The 16179-nt window shown below is 36.7% G+C and overlaps 1 protein-coding gene across 1 annotated transcript in view; it reads right to left on the bottom strand.

Moving 5' to 3' along the window:
- Nucleotides 1–7339: 7339 nt before the first annotated feature.
- The window catches only part of LOC140963975 (uncharacterized), a 40520-nt gene continuing 31680 nt past the window's right edge, over nt 7340–16179 (bottom strand). Inside the window, exon 7 of the mRNA XM_073423455.1 lies at nt 7340–7380. Within this exon, the coding sequence (XP_073279556.1) occupies nt 7340–7380 (41 nt within the window). The remainder of the gene's footprint in view (nt 7381–16179) is intronic.

The following is a 16179-nucleotide window of genomic DNA, read 5'->3' as shown; positions in this document are numbered from 1 at the left end:
TAGAATTCGACATTGATGTAACCAAATCGGACCAAATCGGATTCTATAACATGTTAAACCTTCAAAGATAATTAGAGACAAAAAGTGTTTTAGTATTAAAAAAATGTGGGGTTANTACCTTCGGCCGAAATGTCCATATACATATATATATTTTAAATATACTTTGCCCTTTAAAATAAATCAATAAACCTATTATTTGAAAATCCAAAAGAACGCATTTCAAAACATAAAATCGTAAATCGTTAAATCAAACCTAAAATTAACATTTTTTTTTCAAAATAAGGTATAAGCATATTAAATTCTCTCAAAACCACTCAAAAGCATCAAAAGTCATAAATGTTATAACATTTTTAAAATCATACTAATGCGGAATAATCTATACTTCTATACTACATCTATACTATCTATACTTCTATACTATATTATTAAGGAAGAGACCTCTAGAGTAACTAATTTTTGGTGTCATGGTCTGTTTTACTAATTATATATATTAATAAAGTGTTAAAAAAATTAATGTAAGTCACATGTAGTTTAGCGGATAAAATATTTGTTTCTTAAGCATGAGGTTGTAGGTTCAATTCCTACTTGAGTTTTTATTATTCTTTTTTTTCTATTTATTTTTTTAGTTCGTATATCAAAATTACAGTGTAGCCACTCACTATTTCTTATAATTATATTTTGATCCTCATTTAAATATAAACTAAATAAATTACTAGTTAGCAAAGATTCTCGGGTTATGTACACCATAAACCCATCCGATTCAACCATCAAATCCTCCATCATCGTCAAAATTATTCTCACATGCATCATTCACACCCAGTGACTCTATTGACTCAGCAAACCTTAACCATGATAGCAAGTAGAACATATACATTCGCATGAGACATTGAAAATACTTTTAATAAAAATAGCTTTTCATGAACATGCATAAACATTAAACCTTTTTCTTTTCATCATATGATTTTTCTTTCATCATAAACATATACATATACATTCCCTTTAAGGTGAATTCCGTTCATTAATTGTAACCATCCTTTCATCATTCGGTCGATTGATCAATCCCAACTGTAATTATGGTACCAGGCGGCGAGGCAATATTAACCACTTTTCCTTTATGTGCCTTGGCCTATAGTCGGCGGGGACATCAGCGATACTCTCATCCGTCAACTGAGTCTTGGCCTTACATATCATCATATTCTTTCGATTGAAATTCGATCGACGGGTTCCCTCTGGGGTGTTCTCTTATAAACGGGCTCCCTCTAGGATCTCGTCACTCACAAATCCCAATTTCCTTACCGTCCCAAAAAAATTTCTTCGCTTCCATCACTTTAAAAAAACGCATGCAATAATATCATTTTCTTTTAAACCAAGCATACAACACATCTTTTAGCATTTATCGTTTGGCATCATAAAATTCCATAAACTTTAAAATAAACATTTTAACATTCATTATAACATTCAGGGTACTGCTAGAACTTCTAACATTTTTCATGTGTAAAAAGATTTTTTTACCCTTGAAACCCTAATTTTTTCAATTTACCCTTGGACCTTAAAACGATGACCCGACTCCATCCAAACTTATCATATCACCTTAAAATACACCCATAAGAATTTCTTAGACGTAAACTTAAGCTCATCGACGATATTCTGAATTCGTTTTAAAACTTGAACCTACGTCTCGGTTTTGACCCGAATCTACTCGAAACTTAACCAAACTTGAACCATAACTTATTAACACCTAATCATACCATATACAACCCCAAATCAAACCATTTATAACCCTTGAACAAGCCTAGAGCATTGGTGGAAAATTCTGCACAATTGTGAAGAAAGCTTAACAAACCCTCAATTCCTTCGACCCTAGCCCATGGCCGAACAAACCAAGCACTAGCTGACACTGTTGGGACCTTAACCGAACCCCTTAGACCCTACTGGACCATCCCTACAGCAGCTAGCACTTGCAACCATCAAGCCGTGCCCTTCAAGCTTGCGCGATCCAACCTAGCGTCCCATGCCCGAGCCCTTGCACCAGCCATCCCTTAGCCTATCTAGGACCGTGAATCGACCCCCTAGGGACCTCTAGACATGACCTAACAGTATACCACAGCCTGTCCCTTCAAGACATCTGAAACCGAAACCCTAGTCTTGTTAAAACCTAAATTTTTGTTCAACATGTTGCCCTTCCAACCCTTAGCCATGCCCCTATAGACCCTTAAACATACTGAAAAATGTCCCTTCCCATACCCCTATCATGACAGCCCTTTTTTGCATCATAATCATGAATTTAAAAATATAAAAACTCAAGTTTTGTTCATGTTTTGCCATAAAAACGAAAATAAAAGAAGGTGTATATATCATATTTTCATGCATTCATGTTAAATACACATAATATGGTATGGGCGATGAGTGAAGGAAGATTAAGGGTGCCTTTGCATATTTCACGCAAGAAAACATTCCTTGACGCGAGAGACGTTGACGGAGAGACGAGGAAGAAGATCTTGCTGAAATTCCTTCAAATCCACGTGAATAGCTTTAAAAAAAACATGTGGTGTGTGTTTGTGTGCTGATGGTGGAAAAAGCCCTAGATTTCTAGTGTTTTAAATATGTGATTTGAAGTGTTTTGAGTTTAGGAAACTCTATCTTTTGATATAAATAATTGGGTGGAAAGCTAGGCTCAATAACCATATTATAATAGGTCCATTAGGCCAATTGTAGTGTAGATAAATATCTCGTTTAGGAAATTTTTCGAAAATATTAGCCGAGTTCCCAAGAAGTCCTTATTTTCGTCAAAAATTGATTGCTGGTGTAAAACACGATTCGGCATGTAAAAACATCTCAAAAAATCTTATTTTCGAAACTCTCATTTAAAATATACCATATATTAAATAACTAAAAATAATAAATTAATTAAAAAAATTTCTTTTATGGTCTCCCCGGTCTCCGTTCCTCGATTGCATCTCCAATAACCCCTTTGTTGGATCGCGTGCTCGGCATCTTAGGGGTGCTTTCAACACAATAAATCAATGAGCTGCAATAGTTCGTGTTCTAAAAATATTTACACCGATGAATTAGATCAAGTTTGGCATTAAACCAAGCGGAAAATACTTGAAGTAATCATTCGTTAAGAAAACTGATAGATTTTATATCATGTGCAACTGAATAACTGAAATACGAAAAATCAGTTACAGCTTATATCAGTTCAGTTATGGAAAGAACTGAACTGATATCAGCCGACCTGATTAAAACAGTTAAGAACAAAAACAAGCAGTTAAACAGAAATGACACAACATATGTTCATGGATGTTCGGAGACTTCAACTGCTCCTACGTCACCCCTTCTACCTCCTCGGGTAGGATCCACTAGAAGACTTTGATTTATACAACACTTTTGTACAAACCCACTCAGCTAGGACTTACACTACTGTCTAAACTGAACTCCTATCTATGACTGAAGGCAGCAGCTTGCAGCCAACAGTTCTTTAACGTCTATGTGTCAAATACTACATACACAAGTTTAATGTCTTTGTGCAAGACTGTATTTGAGGTGGTGGTGTGTGTGTGTGTGTTTGAGAACTGAACACTTAATACAAATCGAAAGTGTTCTCACAAACTGAGGGAATTGTGCTTCTAATCTAAGCTGATATAACTTTGAAGTGTTCCCTCGACTGGACTGATTGCTTCCTTGTAAGCTGATAAACAATAAGCGTGCCCTTCTTCTTCACTCATCTCTCTCTTGTATTGGTCTTCACTGATTTTATATTTATAGGCGGGAAGCTTGATCGTACAGTGAGACTCAGTGAATGAATCCGTTGCAGTTTGAATTTGTTCCCCCAAATGGATATCTGGAACATTTGGCATTAAGTGCTGCTGCAACGTCTCTTATTGTACTTTGATCATACAATAGATTTTGTACCTTTGCGTACAGCTGGATTCTATTAAGTAAGCTTGTCGTATCTGCAACTGATTGCTCCTAACTGATGTTTTGACTGGTCAGTTGAACTGGTCTTGAATTGGTGAGGTGAAATCAGTTGAATCGTCAGCTGAACTGATTTCACTAATTCAGTTGAACTGGTCAGTTGGGCTCTTCATCAGTTGAACACTTCATCAACTGGCCGAGCTTCTGAAGGTCTTCTGCTGAACCACCTATCAACTGGACAATCAGTTGAGCTGCTCTTGATACTTCAGTTGTACTGGTTTAGTTCAATTAATCAGTTGGAATCTTGATAGCTTCAGTTTAGGCTCGGTAAACTGATCATTTCAGTTTCAGCTATCTGCGCACTAAGGTAGATTATTAGAAACAAAATAACAAGTTTTGTTACTATCAAAATCAAGCAAGATTGTGAGCATGAAATGTTCCAACATCCTTAAAATACAGTTTTATGCATTCCAATATAAAACTCTATTTTAAACATGTAAACATGTATACCACATTTAATTAATTCAATTAAAATAATCCAATTAGTCATTTTCCATATTTCCCTTGATTGGAATGCAGTTGGATTACGTTATTGCATTTTAGACCTTACAATCCCTCCATTCTTAAATGAAATTTCGTCCTCGAAATTAAGACTTTTCGAATAACTCCGGGTAGCGACTCCTAATGTCCGTCTCAGTTCCCTCTCTGAATGATTTAACCACTTGAATTTGACAATTTGAATAACATTATTCCAGAGTCTTCCCTTTTCCTTTCTAGAATTTGTATAGGCCTTTCCTCGTATGACCTATTCGGAGTCAACTGCAGATATTCATACTTTAGTACATGTGAAAGATTCGACATGTACTTTCGCAGCATCGAGATATGGAACACATTATGCACTCCAGTTAGCGTTGGTGGCAACGCCACTCTATAAGCTAGTGTCCCAATCTTCCCTAAAATCTCAAACGATCCTATAAACCTCGGACTGAGTTTGCCTTTGTTGTAAAATCTCACAACACCCTTTATAGGTGCTACTTTCACAAAAACGTGGTCACCCACTGCAAACTCTAGCTCTCTTCATCGCTTATCAGCGTAACTCTTTTGGCGACTTTGTACAGTCTTCATCCTATATCGGAGTTTGACTGCTAGATTCGTTGTTTTCTTGATCATGTTCGGACCGAATTCCGAACACCGAATTCTCCTCTTTCACCAACCTCATCCAAATGTATCGGTGATCTACAATTCCTCTCATAAAGTGCCTCGTAAAGAGCCATACCTATAGATGACTGGTAGATATTGTTATAAGTGAACTCCACTAGAGGTAACTTCGGTTCCCAAATTCTTTGGAAATCAATCACACAAACTCGAAATCGATCCTCCAAAATTTGAATCACCCTTTCAAACTTACCATTGGTTTGATGATGGTAGGGGCAGCCACAGAGAGCGATTTCCCCGAAGACTGACGAGAAGCCACTATGCAAGGATTGTAATCACAAGCACTTTGGCAACTGCATGTGGGGCACCTACAAGTGCTTCAAATGCGGAAGAGATGGGAATAAAGCTATTGATTACTCGAAACTGAGATAGCCTGTGACTAGACGAGATTTTCTGATGCATGCTGAGCAAGAGGAGTGAGACACGATACTTATTACAGGTACTCCTACTATTTAAGCAATTCTTTGTCTCTTTATTGCTTCTAAATATGGATGCTAGGAGTAATTTAAGGTGAATTGAACTTGATGATTTAGGGCTGCATGCTTCAATGTTTTAGAAGTACATGCTTAAAATATAGGAAATCGAGAGCTTAGGACCAAATTCTATTTAATTAGAAAGCTTTAAGGATTCAATTGCATAATTTGGAAACTTTAAAATCTCAAGGGCATTAAATTCGATATTTTGGGCTTAAAATGAATAATACGAGAATTATACGGCTTAAATGTCAAATTTTAGAAATTTTTGGGCTAGTTAGTACATTTTCAAAAATTTAGGTCTGTTATGCAATAAATTCGAAGTTTGAGGGGCTGTTTTGCAAGATATTTGAAACTTGGAGGGCCTAGATGCTAGGAAATTTCGAATTTTATGGCCTTGATTTTCTTACGATACGATTGTTCACGCATGCAGGATATTTATAGTAGGCGTAACCAGCTACGCTTCGCTAGATTCTAGAGATACATATTCATTCGTATCTGAATCTTTCGTGAAACGTTGATAATCTTACCAGAGGACGTGGAATCAGGATTCAGGATTACAATGCCTTCAGGTGAATAGATGATATCTACCCACATGGTGAAGTATGTGGAGCTTAAATTTCAGAATAATGTCTTTCGAGCAGATCTTATTGTGTTGCCGATGCCTGAATTCGATATTATTTTGGGAATGGATTGGTTAACACTGAACGGAGCTTCTATTGATTTCCACCAGAGGTCTGTGTCTATTAGATCACCTAAAGGGAAATCTTTTATCTTCAAGGCTGTACCGAAAAGACTGATACCGCATATCATTTCTTGCATTCGTGCGAAGAATCTCATGCGAAGAGGCTATCGAGGTTAACTTGCTAGTATTATTTCCATCCCCGACACTGGCAGTTGATCGATTGAAGAGGTGGAGGTTTTTAGGGACATTTCGATCGTATTCCTCGATGATTTTTCTGGCATCTCACTCGAGAAAGAGGTGGAGTTTTCTATTGAGTTGATGATTGGTTCAATGCTGATCTCTAAGGCACCGTATCGTTTAGAACCTGCTGAGATGAAAGAGCTGAACGATCAAATTCAGGATCTTTTAGACAAGAGATTTATTCGCCCTAGTTTTTCCCAATAGGGTAAGCCAGTATTGTTTGTGAAGAAGAATGATGGGAGTTTGAGACTCTGCATCGATTATCGAGAGCTAAGTAGGGTGACGGTGAAGAATAAATATCCTTTGCCAAGAATTGAAGACTTATTCGATCAATTGCAAGGAGTTTAAGTATTATCGAAGATAGATATTTGATTAGGATATCATCAGCTAAGGATGATGGAGACATATGTGCATAAGACGGCAATCTGGACGCATTATGGGCATTATGAATCCTTGGTGATGCCTTTCAGGCTGACGAATGCCCCAACAATCTTCATAAATCTCATGAATCGCGTATTTCAACTATATCTTGCTCAGTTCTGAAATGTCTCTAACTTCTTTTTCTTTAAAATGTACTAGAAATTTTTCTTTCTTTCTTAAAATCTTTAGGCTTCGGCCGAAACATATATATAGCTGAAATACGCGATTCATGAGACTAGCATTTTTCAAAAGTAGCATAAACGTCAAAATCCTCACAAAAACCACTCTTACTTCCAAAAAGCATCAAAATCTATAAAGTACTATAAAGTCATCATAAGGCGAAAAAATTAGCAATGGTCCTCGAGTTATGTGTACCATCAGTATAGCCAGTTCAACCATCAAGTTCATCAATATCCTCATAAACATCCTCACCTGCATCATTCACATCTAATGAGTCTAAAGACAAAGCAAACCCTAACCATGGTAGCAAGTAATACGTATACATTCACATGTAACAGTGAAAATACTTTTAATAAAATTGCTTTTCATTAATATGCATAAACTTTAAAACCTTTCTTTCAACATATATCTTTCCTTTCATCATATACATATACGTTTCTTTTTTATTGAATTCAGATCATTAATTGTGACTTTCGTATCAGCTGTTGGTCGATTGATCAATCTTACGTATAACCTTGGCACCAGGCGGCTGGGACATCAGCGACACTCTCATCCGTCAACTGAGCCTTGGCATTACATATCATCATATCCTTTCGTATTCGTATTCGTATTCATATTCACATTAGTCACAATCAAGTCATCTCCTTCAAAACTTTTTATCGTATCCAACACTTATAAAAATTCAAGCATATAACGTTTTTCTTTTAAACCAAACACGCAACATATATTTTAACTTCATCGTGTTTCGTCATGAAATCCCATAACCTTTCAAAATAAACATTTTAACATTCATTACAGCTTTTAAGGCACTGCCAGGACGTCTAACATTTTTCATGTGTGAAATGACCGTTTTGCTCTTGAAAACCTAACTTTTCCAATTTAACCTTAGACCTTAAAACTACGACCCCAAATCTAACCAAACTTAACATAACACCTTAAAATACACATAAACATTTCTTAGACTTAAACTTAAGCTCTTTAATCATATTCACAATTCGTTTCAATACTTGAACCTACGTCTCAGTTTCAACCCGAATCGACTCGAAACTTAACCAAACTTTACCGAACTTGAACCATAGCTTAATCACACCTAGCCATACCCTATGAAACCTAAATCAAGCTGTTTAAACCAACGGAATATCCAAGAAAGCCTACTGAATTTTCCTTGCCCTCTTTCGAACCCTAGCCCTAACCACCTTAAAATCCATCAATCCTAGCCCTTAACCATCATGTCCAGACCATATGCAACCATACTAGGACCTAGAATGAACCCTTAGGATTCTAATGGACCAGCCCTAACTAGCCGTGCAAGCACAGCCGCCACCCGAGCACTCCATGAGCCCGCGCCGACAAGGAACATGTCTACCGTCCTTTTCCTTGCACCATTATTCCATCAACACATCTAGGACCATGAATAGACCCTCTTAGGACCCCTGGACGTGACCCAAATGCAGCACACAGCCTGCTCTTTCCAAGCCACTAAAATCGAAACCCTAGCTTGTTTGAAACCCCAAAAATGTGCGGCCCTTGTCCTTACTTATTACAACATTCAACCATGCACCTAGGGGTCCCTAATCCCTCTGAAATTCATCCCTTCTAATGGCCCTACCATGGCAGCCCCTTAGTGCATCAATAACGTGAAGAATTATGCAAGAAAAACCATAATTTTCCATGTATATGTCATAAAAACGAAAATAAAAGAAAGGATATCATATTTTTCATGCAAGCATATATAAACACATATAATATGGTATGAACGATGAGCGAAGGAATATTAAAGCGTGCCTTTGCGTGTTTCAAGCACGAAAAATAATCATTGGCGGGAGGGACGTTGGCGGAAAGACGGAGGATCCTTCTGCGTTTTTATTCTTCAAACTCACGTGAATTCCTTCAAAACATGTGGTCTTTGTGTGTGCTTATGGAGGAGAAAAGCCTAGGTTTCTAGTGTTTTAAACATGTGGTTGAAGTGTTTTAGGACTTAAGAATTCTTTGTTTTAATATAAAATATTTGGTATATGTTTAGGCCCAATAACCTTGGTATAATAGGCCCATAATAATGTAAGAAAAATATCTTGTTTAGGAAAGTTTTTGAAAATATTAACGGAGCCTACAAAAAAATCCTTGTTTTCATCAAAAATCGATTATCGGTTTAAAATACGACTCGACATGTAAAAACATCTCAAAAGACACCATTTTTAAAATTTTCATATTTAATATGCCATATATTAACTAATTAAAAACAATAATTTAATAAAAATAATTTCTTTTACAGTCCCCGGTCTTCATTCCTCGATCGCGTCTCGAATGACCCTCAAAACACAGTTTTATGCATTCTAATAAAAATAAACATTTTAAACATGTAAACATGCCTACCACATTTAATTAATGCAATTAAAATGATTTAATTAAGTATTTTTCATTTTTCCTAAATTTGCATGCAGTCGGATTACGTTATCGCATTTTTGGACCTTACAATTCCTCCCTCGCTTAAATGAAATTCCATTTTCTAAATTAATACTTACTTAATAACTCCAGGTAGTGACTCTTCATGTCAGTCTCGGTTTCCCAAGTAGCTTCCTTCTCCGAATGATTTAGCCACTTGACTTTGACCATTTGTATAACCTTATTTCGAAGCCTTCTTTATTGTCTATCCAGAATTTGTATAGACATTTCCTCTTATGACATATTTGGAATCAACTGCAGAGGTTCATAATTCAGTACAAGTGAAGGATTCGGCATGTACTTTCGCAACATCGAGATATGGAACACATTATGCACTCCAACTAGTACCGGTGGCAAATCCACTCTATAAGCTAATGTTCCAATATTCTCTAAAATCTCGAAGGGTCCTATGAACCTCGGACTGAGTTTGTCTTGCTTTCCAAATCTCATAAAACCCTTCATAATTGCTACTTTCACAAATACGTTGTCACCTACGGCAAACTCTAGCTCCCTTCGTCGCTTATCAGTGTAGCTTTTCTAGCGGATTTGAGCAGTCTTCATCCTATCTCGGATTTTGACCACTAGCTCCGCTGTCTACTTGATCAAGTCCGGACCGAATTTCTCTCTTTCATCGACCTCGTCCCAATGTATCGGTTATCTACACTTCCTCCCATAAAGTGCCTCGTAAGGAGCCATACCAATAGACGACTGGTAGCAATTATTATAGGTGAACTCCACTAGAGGTAACTTATGTTCCCAACTTTCTTGGAGATCGATTACACAAGCTCGGAGTAGATCCTCAAAAATTTGAATCACTTTTTCAGACTGACCATCAGTTTGAGAATGAAACGTAGTGCTGAACAACAGCTTCGTTCCCATCACTGCATGCAGATTCTCCTAGAAAGACGATGTGAACCTCGGATCTCTATCCGAAACAATAGACACTAGAATCTCATGCAGTCGGACTATCTCTTGGATGTACAACTCTGCATACTGTGTCATGGTGAATGTCGTCTTAATAGGTAGAAAGTGCACTGATTTTTGTAAAACGATCAACTATCACCCAAATGACATTGAATCCTATGATAGTTCTTGACAATCCCACTACAAAATCCAAAAGTCGCTACCTCTCTCAGTGAATCGCCACTAGGAACTCAAAGTCGATCTTGATATCGAATTATGTCATCTACCTCAGAATACAATTTCCGACCTTCATATTCATATCTCAATCACCATTTTTGAAATTGCTCATCAGAAGACTGACTTTCACGGATTATATCCCTCATAGTCGACTGAACTTTCATAGTAGAAAGATTATGGGTCTCGCCCCTAGCATACACTGCGAGCTCAAATTGCTGAATATCTGATTGCAATGGTTTCTAGACTGACAATTGAGTAATAACTGCAGTCTTTCTACTCAAAGCATCCGCAACTACATTAACTTGTCCCAGGTGGTAGCTAATATTGCAGTCGTAGTCTTTCACCAATTCTAACCATCTTCGTTGCCTCATATTCAACTCTTTTTGGATGAAAAAGTACTTCAAGTTTTTATGATCAGTCAAAATTTTCCAACTCATATATATAATGTCTTCAAATCTTCAATGCAAATACTACCGCTGCAAGCTCGAGTTCATGAGTTGGGTAATTGTTCCCATGAACCTTCAACTGTCTTGACGCATAAGCTATCACTCTATCATTTTGTATCAGAACTACGCCTAAACCTAGCTTCAAAGCATCTGTATAAAGAACATACCCTCCTTGCCCTAATGGCATTGATAGAACTGGCGCTGAAGTCAAAGCTTACTTCAACTTCTCGAAACTCTCTTGGAATTCAGATCCCCAAATAAACTTTGCATTCTTCTTCGTCAAGGCGGTCAGGGGTACCGTTATAGAGGAGAAACCTTGAATGAAATTTCGGTAGTAGCCATCTAGACCCAAGAAACTGCGGATCTCAGTCACACTCTTATGTATTGGACACTCTCTAACTGCCTTGAACTTGCTGGGATTGACCTCAACTCCATCTCTAAAAATAATGTGGCTTAAGAACGCCACTTTCTCGAGCCAAAACTCGCACTTGCTGAACTTAGCGAACGACTTTCTATCTTGCAATATTTGTAGAGTCGTTCTTAAGTGCTGACTATGTTCTTCTCTGCTCTTCGAGTAAATCAGAATATCATCTATAAAGACTATGATAAACTGATCCAGATACGGCTGAAATACGCGATTCATGAGATCCATGAAAATCGATGGCGCATTGGTCAACCCGAATGACATCACCATAAACTCGTAATGACCATATCGAGTCCTGAAAGCCATCTTATGAACATCTGGCTCCTCCACCTTCATTTGATGATATCCCCAACGAAGATCTGTCTTCGAGAAAATCGAAGCTTCTTGCAGCTGATCAAACAAGTCCTCGATTCGAGGTAATGAATACTTATTTTTGATGGTGACTCTGTTCAGTTCTCTATAGGCACTGCAAAGTCGCATATTACCATCCTTCTTCTTCACGATAATATCGTAGTACGCCTCATGGATACCATCTTTCTTCTTCACGATAATATCGTAGTGCGCCTCATGGATAACTACTCGAGCGAATAAAACCCTTGTCTAGCAACTCCTGAATTTGATCTTTCAACTCTTTCATCTCAGTTGGTGTTAGACGATAGGGTGTCTTAAAGATTAGCACTATACCCGACATCAATTCAATAGAAAATTCCACATCACGGTCCGGTGTAATGCCAGAAACGTCCTCAGGAAAGACGTTAGGAAAGTCTCTGACAACCTTAACATCTTCTAGCTTCTGACTGACAGGAACAGATGCTGAAATAATACATGCTAGAAAAGCTTGACAGCCTCATCTCATAAGTTTCATCACATAGATGTAAGAGATAATGTGCGGCATTTGCTTGTTCATTGCTGCCTCAAAGACAAACGATTTCCCGCTGGACGGTCTAATAGATACTGACCTCTGCCAGAATTCTATCAAAGCTCAATTCAAAGATAGCCAATTCATGTCAAGAATGATGTTGAATTCAGGCATCGGGAGTACGATAAGATCTGTCCGAACCACATTTTTTTGCAAAAGAAGCTCCAAATTCTTCACAATGCTCTATGTAACCATTTGATCACCAAAATGAATATAAATTTTGAAGCCCAATTCCATATCCTCAGGTATAATCTTTAGTCGCTTGATGAACGTCTCATATATGAATGAGTGTGTAGCTCCTGAATCTAGCAATGCATAGGTAACTACACCTAAAATGAATATTATTCATGCGACAAATATACTGTCAAATCCAATCATGTCGAAACTTAAAGAATTTCTATCATTATTTTCCCAAAATTTTTGAAAATTACATCACTTAACCCTTATAATTCTCAACAAAAACACAATTTTTCCAAAATAATTTTCGAAATTGCATTTTATCCCTTAAAGTTTCGAAATTCTTCAAATTTGGCCCTTAAGTTTTCGAAAATTGCATCCAAACCCCAATTAATTTGGAATTCACTCAATTTCAGCCCTATCCCCTTCAAATTCACTGTTTTGGTTCCTAAATTCCAGAAATCATGGAAACAGCCCTTGTTTTATAGAATTCGCAAAACAACCCTTGAATTCTCGGCCTTGAGCATTTACGCCCTCAAGCTCTCGGTTTTTGCAATTTAGCCCCTCTAATTCTCTATTTAAGCAATGCAATCCTCAAGAGTATCAGCCTGACTATTAGTACTAGGTGCGCGTCTAGGAGGAATTTTATCTTAACGTATTCCAAATTCTAAACGTAACCAACATGCAATTAAATCTAAGTTTCTAGCCATTTAGCTTATAAGAACCATTTAACGATCAACTTTAAACATAAATGCCAATTAAATTTCAAAAAGCATTTAAATATGTAACTTAAACATATAAACCATGTAAACATACAGATGCCATCATTAAAATCATTTAAAGAATTTAAACTTATAGAATTGAGGCTTGACGACTGAGCTTTCTGGAACTGACAGTGGCACAACTCTTTACAAGAACATTGCTCTGATACCAATTGAAACGTCTCTAACTCTTTTTTATTTAAAATGTACTAGAAATTTTTTTCTTCCTTAAAATTTTTAGGCTTTGGCCGAAACACACACACACACACACACACACACACACACATATATATAAAATCGTAGGCATCAAACATAACCTAAAACTAGCATTTTTCAAAAGTAGCATAAACGTCCAACTCCTCTCAAAACCACTCTTACTTCCAAAAATCATCAAAATCTTTAAAGTACTATAAAGTCATCATAATGCGGAAAAACTAGCAATGCTCCTTGGGTTATATGCATCATCAGTCCATCCAGTTCAACCATCAAGTCCTCCAATATCCTCATATACATCCTCATCTACATCATTCACACCTAGTGAGTCAAATGACTCTGCAAACCCTAACCATACTAGCGAGTAATACATATACATTCATATACAACAGTGAAAATACTTTTAATAAAATATCTTTTCATGAATATGCATAAACTTTAAAACCTTTCTTCCATCATATAAATTTCCTTTAATCATATACATATACGCTTCCCTTTTATTGAATTCAGATCATTAATTGTGACTTTTGTATCAAATGTTCGTCGGTTTATCAATGTATAACCATTGTACCAGACGACGGAGACATCAACGACACTCTCACCTGTCAACTGAGTCTTGGACTTACATATCATCATATCTTTTGTATTCATATTAGTCACAATCATATCCTAGAAAGCCTACTGAATTTTCCTTGCCCTTGTTCGAACCCTAGCCCTAACCAACTTCAAATCCATCGATCCTAGCCTTTAACCATCATGTACAGACCCTATGCAACCATCATAGGACCTAGACTGAACCCTTAGGACTCTACTGAACCAACCCTAACTAGACATGCAAGCAAAGCCACCACCCGTGCACTCCATGAACCCGCACGGCCAAGAAACAATTCTACTGTCCTTCTCCTTGCACCAGCCTTCCATCAACCCATCTAGGACCATGACTAGACTCTCTTAGGTCCTCCGGACGTGACCCAAATGCAGAACGCAGCCTGCGCCTTCCAAGCCACTAAAACTGTTTGAAACCCCAAAAATGTGCAGCCCTTTTCCTTAAATATTCCAGCCTTCAGCCATGCACCTATTGGTCCATAATCCCTCTGAAATTCATCTCTTCTACTGGTCCTATCATGGCAGCCCCTTAGTGCATCAATAACATGAAGAATTATGCAAGAAAAATCTTGATTGTCCATGTATATCCCATAAAAACGGAAATAAAAGAAATGGGATCATATTTTTCATGCAAGCATGTATAAACAAATATAATAGGATATGAACGATGAGTGAAGGAAGATTAAAGTGTGCCTTCGCGTGTTTCATGCACGAAAAACAATCATTGACGCGAGGGACGTTGGTGGAGAAATGGGAGATCCTTGCTGCATTTTTATTCTTCAAACTCACGGGAATTACTTCAAAACGTGAGGTCTGTGCGTGTGCAGATGGAGGAGAAAAGCCCTAGGTTTCTAGTGTTTTAAACGCGTGGTTAAAATGTTTTAGGACTTAGGAGATCCTTGTTTCAATATAAAATATTTGGTACAAGTTTAGGCCTAATAACCTTGGTATAATAGGTCCATTATAATGTAGGAAAAATATTATGTTTAAAAACGGTTTTTAAAATATTAACCAAGTCTCCAAAAAGTCATTGTTTTTGTCAAAAATCGATTACTGGATTAAAATACGACTTGACATGTAAAAACATCTCAAAAGACACCATTTTCGAAATTTTCATATTTAATATTTAATTTATTAAATAATTAAAAATAATCCTTTAATAAAATATTTTTCCTTTAGAGTCCCCGGTTTCCGTTCCTCGGTCGCGTCTCGAATAATCTTTAAAACACAGTTTTATGCATTCTAATAGAAACCCACATTTTAAACATGTAAAAATGCATACGAAATTTAATTAATGCAATTAATATGATTTAATTAAGCATTTTTTTTATTTTCCCTAGATTTGCATGCAGTTGGATTATGTTATCGTATTTTTTGACCTTACAAGTTCATAATCATATTCATAGACGATATTTTGATCTACTCGAGGAACACAGAGGAGCACAGTCAGCACCTGAAAATAGCATACAAACACTGCAAGGAATGTTCAGTGTTGTACCCTTGACAGCTCTGACGAAGATGAATGCAAAGTTCATATAAGGAGTGTTGTCACTTTGATTGTTGTACTCCCAAGAGTAGGTTGTCCACAAGTAGTATAATTCGGTGAGTCCGATATCGTATCCACAGGGAAGCTAAGGTAATTACAAGTCCACTACAATGTCTTTTTGTTTTGTTTTTGTTTTTGTTTCTTTTTAATTTTATTTGTTTGAATCTTTAATGGGTAAATTTTAATTGTTCAAATTTTAATTTATGTAGTTGAAATTAAAGGATCCACTCTTGGTGTTTTAATAAAGTTAACATTAACGAACAATATTGAAATCCACTTAATAAAATGGTTCCAATATATTAAAAAATCATATTTATATTATGTTATAAATTATTATCTTATAAGTATATAATATATACCAAAACTTATAAATGTGG

Source organism: Primulina huaijiensis, chromosome 18, assembly GCF_012295235.1.
Source record: "Primulina huaijiensis isolate GDHJ02 chromosome 18, ASM1229523v2, whole genome shotgun sequence".
Classification (NCBI taxonomy): domain Eukaryota; kingdom Viridiplantae; phylum Streptophyta; class Magnoliopsida; order Lamiales; family Gesneriaceae; genus Primulina; species Primulina huaijiensis.
Note: the sequence above shows the minus strand (reverse complement) of the source record. Positions and strands in the feature narration are given on the sequence as shown.